At 54.7% G+C, this 12,156-nt stretch overlaps 1 protein-coding gene across 1 annotated transcript; it reads left to right on the top strand.

The window, feature by feature from the left end:
* Positions 1-2,383: 2,383 nt before the first annotated feature.
* On the top strand, positions 2,384-9,000 carry GUITHDRAFT_145316 (hypothetical protein; the record flags this gene model as incomplete). The annotated part of the gene is made up of 8 exons (XM_005824010.1): positions 2,384-2,944; positions 3,334-3,591; positions 3,642-3,782; positions 4,361-4,573; positions 4,600-5,202; positions 5,425-6,330; positions 6,581-6,745; positions 6,997-9,000. The coding sequence occupies 8 exons, from the start codon at positions 2,384-2,386 to the stop codon at positions 8,998-9,000; spliced, it is 4,851 nt and encodes a 1,616-aa protein (XP_005824067.1).
* Between the last annotated feature and the right edge of the window lie 3,156 nt (positions 9,001-12,156).

Here is a 12,156-nt window from a genome sequence, read left to right as displayed (position 1 = left end):
TCGTACAGTGGTGGAAGTAAGGCGGTGGTGTGTGAAGGGAAGCTGTTTGGTTGGTCTTGCTGCTACGAGTGTTGGGAATAAAGTGCTGGGGATTGTTGGGAAGTTGATCTGAGTTACCTGAGGTGTTTGGTTGGCTGTGAAAGTCATTGGTGTCTTCATGCGCACATCATCTGTGAGTCTTGGTCTTTGGACTTATCAGTCAGCTGTTGAGCTGTTCTACTAGTCATTCATCTGTGCACAGACTCTAGGAGTCAGGAATTGATTCCAATAGTATCTCGAAACTTCCGAGTGAACTTCCGGCGGAACCCGGCGCGACCGTTGATGGCCCGGCCCGGGGCCCGGCCAGTTGCACAGCGGCAGCAGTGCACATACGGAGTACCGTACTCAGTCGGACTACTGCGGCCGCCCGGCCGGCCGGGCCCGCCGGTATGGTGACTGGCGGCCGGCCTGGGGGGGCGGATCCTGGATCGGATGCGTTTGCAGGGACCGTACCCGGTACCGGCGGCGTCTGTACTGCCGGCCCGGGCCCGGGCCAAGATCATCGAGTCGGACTCGGGAGAGCGGCCGGGCTTCCGTAAGTTCCCGGACTCCAGGAACCGTGAATTGACGGTTCACAGCTCCGGATCGCAATCATGATGCCCGCGGGGCCGCCCGGGCCGGCCGCCCCGGCCGGGAGTCCGGCCCTCACTCAGGCGGGCCGTACCGGCGTGCACCGTCCGTGGCACCCGCCCGGCCGCCCGGCCGCCAGCCTGACGCCCCGGGGGGACTCCGTGCCCCGGTGACCGTATCGGACTAACGCGGGGGCCCCCGGCCCAGTCCGTACGGTCTCACCGCGCGTCCGGGATGATCGATGATCGGCCACCGGCCGCCCCTGCCACCACTGTGAATACTGAGGGCCGGGCTCAGCGGGCTCCATGTCACCGGAGTCCGGCCGGAGTGACTGTCCGGTAACTTTAGTAACCGTCGGATATCCGATCGGCCGCCGGGCAGTGCCGCACCGTCCGACGGTCCGATCGGTCCGTGCAGTGCGGCCCCCCCGCCGCCCGGGCCCCGGGCTCCCATTTATAGCCTCGAATCAAACTTAGCGGGTTGAGGTGCCTCCATTATGGGAGGCATCGTGAGGGGGGTCGTGCCTCTAGACATGCGCTGTTGGTCGTACTCGGACCGGTCCAATGTAGCAGAGGGGAGGGGGTGGGCTAGCCCGGGGAGCCCGGGGAACTTTACCGTTCAAGCCCTTGAACCTGCCACGGTGGACCCGATGACATTTTTTTTTTAACCTTTGTAAGTTGCCACCGGTAGTACCGGTCATGACTGACTGACCAATGCTATCAATACCCGGTCCGGAGACTTCTTAAATTGGGGTACCTTGGGTGACCCCTACTCTGCGTTGAGGGGATAAGGTTCGCTGGACACTTGAATGACCACACACACTCCCCATGAAGTCTTTACTACATTCGAAACGTTGTTAAAATGCATCGTTTCATATTGGAAGAGGCAATGCGGTCCCGATGCCTCCATACTTGGATGCATCCAGGCCTCAACTACCCGTGCAAAATCACCCCCTCAATGAAAGGACCCCACTCCATGGAATTCATTGGTACCCTACCCCTCATTTCCCCACTGCCTCAAACAGGAAATTGACATCCAAGGACCCGTACATTTTTCCCGAGTCCCAAGTTCGTACTCTCAAAAACTGTACCACCGGTCCTTGGGACGAAACACCGTTTAAGATCAAGATCACCCCTATCTTCCTATCTATATTTCAGCTCTACATAGGGGAGGGTCCTTTTCCCCGCCATCGAAGGGGTACTCTCTTTTTTGAGCAGTGACATATACAAGTGGAGAAATATAAAAGATCGTGTACGTTGTAGGGGTAGGGGTGGAATTTCTTCAGAATTTTACTATTCAAGGGTGGGTAGTTTTTATGCTTACAGGGGGTGGGGGTACATGCGCCTTCCAAGAAATCCAATGAGTCAATCGGAAACGAGTGGATCAGGGGAAAGGAACTTCCCGTGATATAGAGGGGGGAGAGGAGAGGAGGGGAGGGGAGGGGAGAGGAGAGGAGAGGAGGGGAGAGGAGCAAGGAAGGAGAGCGGGCGGATGAGCGAGCATATAGAGTGGAGAATGTATAGGAGGATGGGACGGAATGACATCGAGGATACGGAGAGTACGTGAGAAGACAGGAGCAGATAAGAGTTGATCAGAGGAGGCAGAAGCTCGCAGAAGAACAAAGAGGTTGATGGGAGGAGGGTTAGAGGTCAATCTCAGGAGTGATGTGCTTACCTGAGAAAGAACATCGCATAACACGTCAAGCTCACAAAGTTGTTTCCACAGGACTCCCGGCGGAGCAGTTTCATGTCCAGGCGGAACTAGATCACGCGCTATGCCAGTGAAGGTGGAAAACCTTGAAGAGCAGATAGACATGCCCTCTCCTCAGGGCTCGATCACCCAGTGGAAGAGAGACGACGAGGATGTGGAGCACGAGCCGACGGGAAGCTATGCCGAGACAGTGTCGAGGAGGAGGTTGGATGGGTCAGAGATGAGCATCTTCGATGTGCTGCAGGAGGTCGTGACAGGAGAGGCACGCGTTAGAGCGCTGGATCAGACGGGAGCAGTGGAGGTCGTTCCTAGGATGAAAGGAGAGGACGTGAAGAAGGCGCTGAAGAGCAAGGGGGTCACTACCCTCCTTGAGCTCATGCCCCAGGCGAGAGAACACTGCGGGGCGTTCGCCATATCAGACCCCGAGCATATGAAGCGTTCTCCTCTTACCCACAGCAGACTTGTCCAGTTCTTAAGAGACGAGGATCTCAGTAAGTTCGGAGTCAGCCCGCAGGACCGGTGCGCCATCCTCCTGCCCAACGGGCCAGAGCTGGCGGTATGCCTGCTGCTGGCAATGTCGCGGTGCTGCTGTGTGCCGGTCAACTACCAGCAGACGCTTTCAGAGGTTGAGCAGTTCTCCTCCTCGTCCTCCTCGTCCTCCTCGTCCTCCTCGTCCTCCTCGTCCTCCTCGTCCTCCTCGTCCTCCTCGTCCTCCTCGTCCTCCTCGTCCTCCTCGTCCTCCTCGTCCTCCTCGTCCTCCTCGTCCTCCTTGTCCTTCTCGTCTTCCTCCTCGTCCTCGTCCTCATCGTCCTCCTCCTCCTCCTCCTCCTCCTCCTCCTCCTCCTTCTCCTCCTCCTCCTTGTCCTTCTCGTCTTCCTCCTCCTCCTCCTCCTCCTCCTCCTCCTCCTCCTCCTGGATAGCCCTCTTTGTCCTCTTGCTTCTCCTCTTCTATCCCCTCCTCTTCACTCTTCTCTTCTTTTCCTGCTGCGATGCTTGCTGATCATCTTGGTGCAGATCGAGCAGGAGGTACGCGGGACCAGGTGCAAGGCCCTCATCTCGCTCGAGAGTGAAGGAGCACAGCACGAGGAGCTCTGCCGTTGCCTTGGACTGGTGCAGCTAGCGATCATCCCGAGCGACAAGACAGCCGGGTTGTTCTCCTTGAAGCTTGTCCAGGGGAGAGAGACGGAAGGAGGGAGGAAAGAGACTTGTTTCACAAGGATGCATGACGTAGCGCTCGTCTTGCACACATCAGGGACATCAGGGAAGAAGAAGGTGCTGCCTGGCTAGTTTGACATGCGTCAACCTGACTCGCTCACTGCAAGATGGTACCTTACTCCCTGGAGACCATCATTGTCGGCGCTGCCTGCATTATCGAATCGTGGGGGCTCAGCAAGCAAGACTGCTGTATAAACATGATGCCGCTGTTTCACATAGGGGGGATATTGAGAAACATCGTTGCTCCGGTGAGGAAGGGGAGGGAGGAAAGAGGAGAAGAGCAAGAGGATAAAAGGGGAGGCGGAGGAGGCAGAGGCGGAGGAGAGGAGGAGGAGGAGGAGGAGGGAGAGTAGGAGGAGAGGGAGGAGGAGAAGGAGGAGGAAAAGGAGGAGGAGGAGGAGAAAGACTGATGGATTTTTCAGATTCTCAGTGGAGGAGGAGCAGTCTGCGCGTCTAGTTTTGATGCATCAGAGTTCTGGGATGTGATGGAATCTCTTAATATCACGTGGTACTATGCAGGTACAAGGGAAGAGAAAATTATGATGATGATGATGATGATGATGATGATGATGATGATGATGATGATGATGATGATGATGATGATGATGATGATGATGATGATATTGATGATGATGATGATGATGATGATGATGATGATGATGATGATGATGATGATGATGATGATGATGATGATGATGATGATGATGATGATCACGATGATGATCACGATGATGATCACGATGATGATGATGATGATGGAGATGATGTGATTTGTTGATTGATTTTTGCAGGTCCAACGATGCACACCATGATTCTCGAGGAGAAGGCGTCCCGTCCCACCCAGCACAAGAGCAAGCTGAGAATGGTGGCAAATGCTGCTGGTGGCCTGCTTGCCTCACTGGCAGAGAGGATGCGGTCAGAGCTCAACTGCACCGTCCTCCCCAGCTACGGCATGACTGAATGCATGCCCATCTCTTCTCCTTCCTCCTCCTATCAGCTCGACCGCCCCGGTTCGAGCGGGCAGATCGTGGGGCCGCTGGTGAGGATCATGGACGATACTGGGAGGACGCTGGGGTAGGAGAGGAAGGGAACATCACTCTGAAGGGAGCTCCGGTCATGAACGGGTACGAGGAGGACGAGGAGGCGAACAGAGAAGCATTCCTAGAGGGAGGATGGTTCAACACGGGCGACAGGGGGTACGTGGACGAGGACGGATGGATCTACCTGACGGGGAGGTCGAAGGAGATTATCAACAGAGGAGGAGAAGTAATCTCTCCATTCGAGGTTGAGGAGGCGATGGTGCAGCACGAGAGGATCAAGGATGTGATCGCCTTCTCAGCTCCTCATGCTGTCTTCCAGGAGGTAGTCGCCATAGCCCTCGTCCCTCAGCCCGGCATGCCGCGGGTGGACCTGGAGGAAGTTCACAGACACGCGTCTTCCCTGCTGCACCCCGCAAAGTGGCCGCAGCTGCTTGTGTTTATGGATGAGATTCCCAAGGGGCAGGCGAACAAGGCGCAGAGGATCCGATTGGCGAGCAGGCTGGGGATAGCAGAGGTGGAGGACAAGGCTGGGGAGATGCTGCGGCTGTTTGAGGCGTCTGCTCCTCCTCGAGGGAGCGGGTTGAACGTGATGATCCCAATGCGAGCTGTGCCATGTGACGACGAGAAGGTGAGAGGGAGGGAGGGAGGGAGGAAAAGGAGGGGAGGGGAGGGGAGGAAAAGGAGGGAGGGAGGGAGGGAGCGAGGGAGGGAGGGAGGGAGGGAGGGAGGGAGGGAGCGAGGGAGGGAGGGAGGGAGGGAGGACGAGCTATGGGGGCCAAGGAGGAAGCAGGAGACGAGAGTGGAGAGGCGGGGAGCAGGTGAAGGTAGCATCTTCTTATCGTAAGAGCAGGTGGAGCGCGTCCTCGACTCCATCAAGTCAGAGGTCGGGGTAGAAGACTTTGCTATCGTACACGACGAGGCACTTAGAAGGGACGGGTACCGGTCCCGCTTCCTCTTCGTCTCCCCCTCTTCCGTCATCATCGACGTGCTGCAGGAGAAGCTGAAGTTGAGACTGCACGCATACCTCCTCCCCAAGGAGATCCTTGCTGTGGATACGATCCCACTGGACAGGACGAGCCTGCTGGCTGGCTGCTCGGCATGTCGGGAGGGGAAGGCACCAAAGTCGATAAGCGAGGAGAAGATTCAGAGCATCTGGGAGGAACTGCTTGGGAGGCAGGTGGCAGTGGATGAAGACTTCTTCGAGAGCGGAGGAAGCTCGCTGCTCGCGGGAAGGATGGCATCTAAGATCAGGAAGAGCCTTCAAGTCTCCCTGCCCGCCTCCTCCGTCTTCATGCACAGGACGATAGAGGCACTGGCAGCGCTGGCGGACAGGCTTGCGCTGGAGCAGGCGAAGGAGGAACTGACAGCTCCGTCTCTCTCCTCCTCCTTCACCTACGGGTCTCAGGCAGGAGGAAGCTGCAAGGGCATCGTAATGGAGCAGGGAGGATCAGCATCATTCAAGAGCCTCGACCAAGATCGCTGCCCTCCCTTCTCTTCCACAAGCTTCTCAGCTCTGCTGCTCCAGGCCCTCCCCCTCTTCCTCCTCCATCCCCTCCAGCGCATTGCCGTCTGGCTCTTTTTCGTCTTCCTCTGGTTTGAGTTCCAGACCCTTGGGGTCCCGAGGCTCTACACACTCATCATCGCGATCCTCCTCACTCAGATCGCCTCCTCCATCGTCCTTCCCATCGTCTTCATCCTCTTCAAGTGGACCATCATAGGCAGGTACAAGAAGGGAAGGTACCCGCTCTGGGGACAGGTAATACCTCCTCCTTCTCCTCCTCCTCCTCTTCCTCCTCCTCCTCCTCCTCCTCCTCCTCTTCCTTCTCTTCTGTTACTTTTTTCCTCCCTCCCTCCCTCCCTCCCTCCCTCCCTCCCTGCATCCCCCAATATTCTCTTTCTCCTCTCTTTCTCTTTCTGTTCTGTTTCTGTCACTGGTTCTCTTTCTCTTCCCCCTCTTCCTCCTCTTCCTCTCTCCGCCCTTGAATCTCTCGCTGACACAAGATCAGTACTACCTGCGCTGGTGGCTTGTGGATCAGATGCACAGCATTTGCGGTATTGGCGTCTTCAACGCCACCTCCTCCTCCCTCCGCTGGTACTACAGGATGCTGGGGGCTAAGATAGGGAGCAATGTTATCATCAGCAATCAGGCCAAGATGGGAGAGTTTGACCTTGTAAGTGTCCTCCTCCTCCTCTTCGTTCTCCTCCTCTTGCTCCTCCTCCTCCTCCTCCTCCTCCTCCTCGTTCTCCTCCTCCTCCTCCTCCTCGTTCTCCTCCTCCTCCTTCTCCTCCTTCTTGTCGTTCTCCTTGTCTTCCTCTTTCTCCTTCTCCTCCTCCTTCCTGACCGTAATTGCCTGCTGCTGCTCAGTCACTATTCTGTTTCTTTTCCTCCCTCCCTCTCTCCCTCTTCTCATTCTCCTCGCAGATCAGCATCGGCTCCGACTCGTGCATCGACAAGACTTCTCTGCGAGCCTTCTGCCTGGACAACGGCAGCATGGTACTCGCACCCCTCCTCCTCGGAAACAGCGTCTCAGTCCCCGTCCGCGTGTCACTAGTCCCCGGCATCCCTGTGCCCGACGGCTGCTGTTTCCCGCCCTCCTCCTCCTCCTACGAGATCAGCAGCAACTGGGTAGGGAGTGACAACGCCAAGTACTGCAGGGCAAGGGCGCGAGGGCCGAGCATGGGCTGGTACCTGGCAGGGCTGCTCATCAAGTTCCTAATCGCTCTTGCATGCGCCCTCCCAATCTTCGGAATCCTCGTCGCCATGGTGCGACACTCATGGTACCATTCGCATGTGCACAACTACTACCAGGCTATCATGTGGTTCCTCACTCCCGGGAGGATCGGCTACTACGTTGCCATCAGGATCGTTCGAGCTACAGTCATCCCGTTCCTCCGCTTCTTCCTCGTCCTCCTGGTCAAGTGGACGGTGATAGGACGGTTTACCGAGGAGGACGATAGGGATGCCTCCGAGTACAGCATCTTCCGCCACTGGCTCATGCGCGAGCTCCTTCCTGGCGAGAGACTTCAGACTCTCGGGCAGCTCGTTGGCTCCCACTACTCCGCCATGTCCTGGGTCCTGCGCCTCCTCGGTGCCAAGGTAGGAGAGCGAGTCTACTGGCCGGGCAGCGGGCTGGAGGGGTTGGTGGAGTACGACTTGCTGCATGTCGGAGACGACGTTGTGTTTGGGAGCAGATCAAATTTCATGGCGTGCCATGCTCACTGCGCTAAGACGATCAGGATAGAGGATGGCGCGAACATCGGAGACAGATGCGTCTTGCTTCCTGGCTGTGTTGTCGGCAGAAACGCCGTGCTGGGGTCGGGGGGGATAGCGTGCGAGGACATGCTGCTTCCTGCTGGGTCAAAGTGGGTAGGAAGCAGAGACGGCAGGCCGATCAAGCTGGAGGACGGCAACGAGGAGACAGCAAGTGCCCCCACCCTCCGTCCCTTCGGCAATGCCTTCTACCTCAACAACGCCCCCTACTTGCTCCTCCCGGAATGGGCACATGCAGCCATTGGCTGCCTCAGTGCTGCCCTGACCGCATGCTTCCGCTCCATGATCATCGTTGCAGCGTTCAAGCTTGCGTTCGCATGGATGCACGCGGAGTACCTGGCCGCAGGAGGAGGAGGAGGAGGAGGAGGACAGCAGACAGGCAACTACCAGTCAGGCCAAGGAGGAGGAGGGAACAACGTGCAGCAGACTGGAAATCATCAAGGACAGTACGGGGGCCACCACCCTCACCTCTACTTTATCACGATGGCCGCCAGGCTCGTCCCAATCTACGTGGGCACACAAGGAATTGCATCGATCACCGCGCTCCTGCTTGCAGTCTCGTTCAAGTGGATCTTCTTGGGGAGAAGAAAGGTCGGGAGCTACAACTGGGACGCCTCCTCCTACTGTCAGTGGTGGCAAGTGTACCTCAGCTCGACCTCGATCCTCCGCTCTGCCTACAACGGTCGTGCGATTCCTTCCTACCTCCAGGGCTCTGCCTACCTCGTTTGGTTCTTCCGACTCCATGGCAGCAACATCGGCAGCAGGGTCTGCCTGTATCCTCTTGGAGCTGACCCTATGATGACCGAACCGGAGCTGGTGGACATCGAGGACGGGGCGGCGGTGGACAACGCTTCACTGATAGGGCATCTCAACAGCAGAGGAGAGTTCTCTCTGAATCGCGTGCACGTTGGCCAGGGTTGCACCCTGCGAGCAAACACCCGCCTGCTCTCCGGCTCAGGGATGATGCGAGGAAGCATGCTGCTCGAGCACACGCTGATACTGAGCGGGGAGGTTGTGGAGGAGGACGAGGTCATGCAAGGCTGGCCGGCAGAGTCTGTCTCGAGGAGCTACTGGACTCTGAGAGCGAAGAAGGAGAGCTCGCAACTGACAAGCGTTGTTGTCATCCGATGCGATCAGGACAAGCCCAGCACATGAAGTGCAATGTTCAGCTGCATCGCTGATCTATCAGTGTGTGCTGCTTCTCAAGCTGCAGATATTCAACTTTCCATGCATGATGGTTAGACTTGTAAAATCAATGTGTACATAAACCATGGCTGAGATGTAATGAGTCCCTTGTTCTCCTTCTAGCCCACACAATCATCCAGCCTTCTGGCTCGAAACGATCTCCTATTATTAAGAAAAAAGAATAACGAAATATTGACAAACACCACAAAGAAGGATCTTCCACCCCTTCTCCCTCCTAGATTTCAAACAATACAACCCTTCATCCTCCCGTCCTCTTGCAACCTTGAAACCTTCAACTCTTTGCTACCCTCTCCCTTGCCTTCCTTGCCCGCCCTTCCAACCCCCATCTTGTCCATGCTCTTCGCCAAGAGAGCCGATATAGTCTTTGCTGTCTCTTTGTCGTGACCCAGAGCTGTCAGAAGCTTTTCTCTCCCTAGCCCATTAGCGACTGACCCCTGCATGCCTTGTCAAAACAGACCAAGGGCAACAGGAGCACTGTCTAAACACAAGGTGGTGCAAAGATGGGGAGCAAGAATCGAGCGAGAAAAGAAACAAGAGCAGGCAGGAAGAAACAGAAGAGACAACCAGCTACGTGAAGACATGCAACATCATAGCACACGTGGGTACTCCAGCGACAATCCGAGAAACCAATTATGAGCTTACCATGGTGCTAGACGAAATCCTGGCCTTCTTGGCACATGGTTCAGGGACGCAGGAGTCGAAAGAAGACGATCTCTTGGAGTGCGAAGACAACACAGTCACTTGAAGCACTCTCCCTGGAAAAGTCCGAATGATTGCTTGAAGGTGCCCCGATGTACCTTGGTGTGGAGGTGTTGACATGTTGGATGGAACTATCAGCACTCGCAGATCAGACGACCACGTGTATCAATTGAAAGCTTGCTGTTCTTCCCTCCGTCCAAACGACAAAGTACCTTCACCAAGACTGCTGCTCTATCGGTCCACACCTGAGCTTCCTTTGGACCAAGAGCACGGGGGCCGCTTTTAGAGTAGCAAGAAACTTTTGATCGCTGGAACGAGCGATATTCTACCAGCTACCAGGTACCAAGTGCGGACAAGAGTTTCGAATGTTGTTTGAGTGTGTACACAATGAACAATCTTTTGCTCGCGTCCCGTTCCCGTCTCTCTCGCTCTGTTTAAGTACTGTTCGCCATGCGGCCGCCGGCTTCCGTCCTGTAGTTTAGCGGGTGGGGGGACCCAAAAAAGGAAGGTAGGTTAGTGTAGGGTGGGGTCCAACAAACAGTCGAAATTACTGCAAAGTAGCCATGTAAAGGAGTGTCGGATGGGGGGTAGGGTGTCAAAACCACCGGTACCATTGAAGTTTAACAGATTTGACCAATAAGACCACCAGGTACCAATACTGAAACCTCGACTTGCGAGGGGTGGGTGGTGGAAGAAGGAACGTAGGGTAGGCATGGGTCAGAAATCGAAGGATCAGACTGTCCCTCCGGGGTAGTCCTCCGGTACAATAGGACTTTCCGAAAAACCTTTATTTCAGTTTTTACTACAATATCAAGGGACACAATAACGCATCTCCGTGCTTAAATACTTCTGAAACGTTGTGAAAATAAAGTGTTACGAATTCCAAGATCAGATGTAAGGACAGAAGTTGGCCACCCCGTCTTATCTCAGGACCCCTGCAGTGTACAGAGGAAACAAGGGTGGGGGTATCATGGGCCGCAATGGAACGAGGTGTAGAAGAATTGGGGGTAAAGGTGGTTTGAGAGCGATAGGTACCAAGTCTAAGGTATAGTAGAGTACAGGAGAGATTTCTTATTTCTTCTTCAATTGATTTGATCCATGCATATTGCTTTGAGAAATTCTGCACGCACACTCTTGAATGCTCATGCAGAGGTACCGGTACATCTAGGGTACGTTGTTACACCCCATAGAGGATCAATGTTCGGCGCGGTTTTTAGAGGATATGATGTTGAAAGGGGTGGGTGTTTGCCTGCTGACAAGGTAGTTGTCTCTCTAAATTCCTTTGGTAAGGTAGGGTAGGGTGGTGTTCACAGTACCCCGCAACAAGATCCCAGTCACAGATTCTACCTGGTGTAAGGGCAAGTCAAAACAAAGTTGAAAAACATCAATCGATATATTTCAAATAAAACAGCAATATTCGGAATATTTCATGATGATTTCCCAAAACTCTCTACCCGACGGTATGACCAGTTTTCAAAACCAAACCCTTCATATAAAACTGGTTTTTAGCCAGCCTGTTCAAAAACACTTCTATAATTATAATATACCAGATTGCAAAAAGTTGCAAAGTTTGAGGCTTGAATCTTGTAGTTGCAAAGTTTCAAGTTGAATCCGGGTGTCACTAGCAACAATCTCAGTGATACGGCCCCCGCCGGGGCGCCACCGCCGGCCCGGGCTGGCGACTCCAGAAAACGGGCACATAGAACTTCGGGAACCGCTGGGCATGGAGAAGGACAGACTCAGGGGTCGTGATGCGTTGCTTTTGGTGGATGAGAGTATAATGAATGATCTGAAAAAGACAACGATGACGGACCGCAGTCTTTGCGGCAGTGCGTACGTTGAATTGAAGGCGTATCAGATGGCATGGCTTGCCAAGTTGAACATTTATCAGAAAATTGCTTACATTGGAAGGCAATCGTTTGAGCAATTCAGCGATGGAACTCTCTCAACATGAGAGGAAGCCACTTGACAGCTGGAATACACGGGTTGAAATTTCTTATTAAACTAGGGAGCAGGGACTTTGGAAGCTTTGAAACTGAACACTTTACAAGACGGATTCAGTTCCCTCTCACTGAGTCACCTTCTAACCCAGGTCGCAAGTATCCACCCACTTTTCCTACGTCGCCACCCCCTCTTCCCAACTTGTCTCCATCTGTTTTGCTTCGATCCTTGGAATCCTGAGCATTTCCGGCACTGTCGATTGCAAGTTTGGCAAAGAACGGTTTCCGGCACTAGCTTTCATGAAAGTAGAAAGCACTTCGAACTAACACAGAGTTGTGTTCCAGAATCTCCTTTCCTCCACCCCCCCCCCCCTGTGTTATTGAGAGACGTTCTATAGAGTAAACTTGATGGTGTTAGCGTATCTCTGGTCGGATCAAGACGAACCAAACAAACAGCACACACTAC

Source organism: Guillardia theta (assembly GCF_000315625.1).
Source record: "Guillardia theta CCMP2712 unplaced genomic scaffold GUITHscaffold_100, whole genome shotgun sequence".
NCBI classification, from domain to species: domain Eukaryota; class Cryptophyceae; order Pyrenomonadales; family Geminigeraceae; genus Guillardia; species Guillardia theta.
The sequence above is the reverse complement of the archived record's forward strand: the minus strand, read 5'-3'. Positions and strand labels throughout refer to the sequence as shown.